The sequence below is a fragment of the Colobus angolensis genome, unplaced genomic scaffold, assembly GCF_000951035.1.
Source record: "Colobus angolensis palliatus isolate OR3802 unplaced genomic scaffold, Cang.pa_1.0 Scaffold19, whole genome shotgun sequence".
Classification (NCBI taxonomy): Eukaryota; Metazoa; Chordata; class Mammalia; order Primates; family Cercopithecidae; genus Colobus; species Colobus angolensis.
In genome coordinates this window covers 14,569,707-14,573,216 of record NW_012115043.1, presented here as the reverse complement: position 1 = coordinate 14,573,216, position 3,510 = coordinate 14,569,707, and the positions used below count along the sequence as shown (strand labels likewise).

General features: G+C 38.1%; 1 protein-coding gene across 5 annotated transcripts in view; it reads left to right on the top strand.

Annotated features, from left to right (window-relative positions):
• Nucleotides 1–3,510, top strand: part of TCF12 (transcription factor 12) — a 389,423-nt gene that overhangs the window by 289,079 nt on the left and 96,834 nt on the right. For all 5 annotated transcript variants that reach the window (XM_011940522.1, XM_011940525.1, XM_011940527.1 and 2 more), the window contains one exon: nt 647–782. In XM_011940522.1, the coding sequence (XP_011795912.1) occupies nt 647–782 (136 nt within the window). The remainder of the gene's footprint in view (nt 1–646; nt 783–3,510) is intronic.

Below are 3,510 nucleotides of genomic sequence, written 5' to 3'. Positions count from 1 at the left end.
AAAAAAAAAAAAAGTATTAAAGACTAGTGACCATTTTTCAAAAATATTGATGATTAAAAAGTGTGATACTACACAGCCACTAAAGTGTCTTTTAACTCTTAGATTGTGTGGCTCTACATAATTATTAAAAAGCAGATAATGTGGCTGGGCACAGTGGCTCACACCTGTAATTCCAGCACTTTGAGAGGCCGAGGCGGGTGGATCACCTGAGGTCAGGAGTTCGAGACCAGCCCGGCCCACGTGGTGAAACCCCATCTCTACTAAACATACAAAAAGTAGTCAGGCATGGTGGTGCATGCCTGTAATCCCAGCTACTCAGGAGGCTGAGTCATGAGAATCGCTTGAATGCGTGAGGCAGAGGTTGCAGTGAGCCAAGATCTCACCACTGCACTCCAGCCTGGGCAAATAAGTGAGACTCCATCTCAGAAAAAAAAGGAAAAAAGGTAGACAATGTGAGGGTGGAGAAAAAAAGAGAAAGTAGGTATGGGCTGAAAGCAGTGGTCTAATTGAATTCAAAACGTACTTATTCCGTGTGTTCTAAGTTAAGACGTTGCTGAAGTTACTTTAAATTCAGAAGTGATGAAATTTTTAGGTTTGGATCAGTATCAGCAGGAAAATAACTTGTTTCCTTGGCCTTATTTTATAGTCTAGTCTCCTGAGACAAGATCTGGGGCTTGGGAGCCCAGCACAGCTATCTTCTTCAGGAAAACCTGGGACAGCATACTATTCATTCTCTGCTACAAGTTCCAGGAGGAGACCACTCCATGACTCTGCAGCACTTGGTGAGTGTATCACACAACAAATCCCATCCCACAAACATTGTTGTTGTTTTTTCCTCCCATAGTCTGTACTTCTGGCTGTGCTTTTCTTTTCCTCCTGTTTGTTTATTTCAGACAGTTACGCACTCCGTTACCCATGCAGGAATGCAACAGCACAATCTTGGCTTACTGCATTCTCAACCTCCTGTGCTCAAGCCATCCTCCCACCTCAGCCTCCCAAGTAGCTGAGACTATAGGCACGTGCCACTCTGCCTGGCTAGTTTTTTCTTTTTTGTAGAGACAGGGTTTTGCCATGTTGCCCAGGCTGCTCTCGAACTCCTGAGCTCAAGTGATCTGCCCACCTCAGCCTCCCATAGTGCTGGGATTACAGGTGTGAACCACCACGCCCAGTCCTGTCTGTGCTTTTGATTAGAAGAGAGTTGGATTCTTGGGTGTCATGTTGATGTCAGAGCTTAATTGCACAAAAATAATACATCCATTAGATATTTAATAAAAGAAATTATCAAAATTCTTACTTTTACAAATACAGTATAAGTTTTTAATGAAAGGTTTGACCATGAATAATTTTGGATGACTTCAGTTTGTAAGCCATAATTTTAACAAGTTTCAAACGGCCAGTTTAATGCTCTTGCTTGGTCCTCATATGAGCAACTAAGTAGTGAAAAATGAGACTTAACTAGTTTTCCTCCTTGTAATTAGAAATTCATGTTCTAATGTTAATAACTTATTCTTTACCAAAAATCATATAATGAAATTTCCAAAGTGGTTTTATATACATTCTCATCTTATCAATTCACCAATCCTGCTAGTCAGTTGCTATAAATAGATTTAACATAAAAACTGAGGGTCAAAAGGGAGGGCAGGCACATTCATATAATCAGTACTTAGGATAAAATTTTAAGATTTTCTAACTCCAGGTTCATTGTCTTTTGCATATTACTTGCTTCTACACTCCACTTCCTGTTTAATTGAGGTAAAATTTACCATATTAAATTGTACAGTTAGGTAGCATATACTACATTCACTACATTGTGTTGCTATCACCCCTGTCTAGTTCTGAAATGTTATTGCAAAAGGAAACTGCATATGAAGCATTCAAACCCCATTATTTTTTCATTAGCTTCCTCCTTTTATGTCTTATACATAGCCTAACCAGGCCAGTCTATTTTGTGTTGCTGCTTATAGCAAGCCTTAGTGTTCCTTGATGCTTTATCCAAACTGTGTTTAAATGTCAGAATTTTTGGTGATTTCTACCAAAAATCTTTTAAACAACAAAATTAAAGCTGCAAAGCATTTTTAAATTAAAAGTGGGCCACCTAGTCCACCAAAAGATTATGTCACAGTTTTTTATTGCACAGGCATTTGTTGACTGCTTCATATTTATGTATCTACTTTCTATTAACCTGTGTTTTGGTGAAATATTCCTGGTCTCTAGGTCTAGGGTCTGCTTGTGGGTATAAACTGGCACTGTGATAGATCATCATATTCAGCATAGAGAACTCTGATTAGATGTATCCACTTCTCAGTATTATGGATGATTTATTATGTGTACTATTAAGTCAGCCCAGGTGATTTAGACCAGTATGCTTTTTGTTATTAAAGAAAGGATAAATTGTAAATGCATTTTTCCATCTCCAACCTTGTTTCCTACCTAATGAGTTATTCAGAATAGGAGCATTCATTGGAGTCTAGATGTGTCAGTGTTACTCTAGAAAAATAACTTGTTAGTATGCTATATGAGTATATACTGTGACAAGAAGCACTTAATACAAGCAACACACTATTAAGTTCAGGGGAAAATTAATTATTGAAATAACTAGGAAAGAGGGGAGTAAATTTCAGAAAAATCCAGACTTAAAATTCAGGTTTTCTATAAATTAAAACTTGTATCTTCTTCATTTTAATTTTGATTATGATGATAGACACTATTGATTGTCTCCTCCATGCCAGGAGTGTTGCTGTACACACTACATTTTTACAAAACCTCTATGAGGTTGTAATGTTAACTTCATGTTACAAATGAGGAACCAAGACCCAGAGAAGCTGAATAACTTGGCCAAGGCTGAGTTGGGATATGGTAGCTCTTGATGCCCAGAGAGGCCCACCCATTTCCTGTGTAAATGTCATTTAGTGGGTTCTTACTATGTTCTTTATGGCTATTTCTCAGTGTTAGCCGCTCTTTCTTAGCATTGCAGTTATTGATAAAATCTCAGAGTTTAAAAGGACTCTTGAGATGATCTGCATCAACCTCAGCATCTTCACAAACTATTTAGATGCTTTAGGAAATCAACATGCTGCACAACAGTTTCTAATTACCCAATTTATAATCATTTTCCCCCACATTTTAATGGAAACCTAATAATAATGGCTAAAATGTGTTAAGTCTCTTGCTCTTGTTAGGCATTCCCCTAAGCGTCTTTCATGTATTATCACAATACATGAAATACACAAAAGGATGTGTTACCCCCTTTTTACATGGAGGTGACTGAAGCTCAAAGAGGGTTAAGTAACTAGCTGCTATATGATGAAGCTGAAATTAGAATCCAGCCAGCTTACTCTCTTTTATTTTATTTTATTCTATTTATGTATTTTTCTTTTTTGGGACAGAGTTTTGCTGTTGTCCCCCAGGCTGGAGTACAATGACATGATCTCAGCTCACTGCAACCTCTGCCTCCCAGGCTCAAGTGATTCTTCTGCCTCAGCCTCCTGAGTAGCTGAGATTACAGGCACG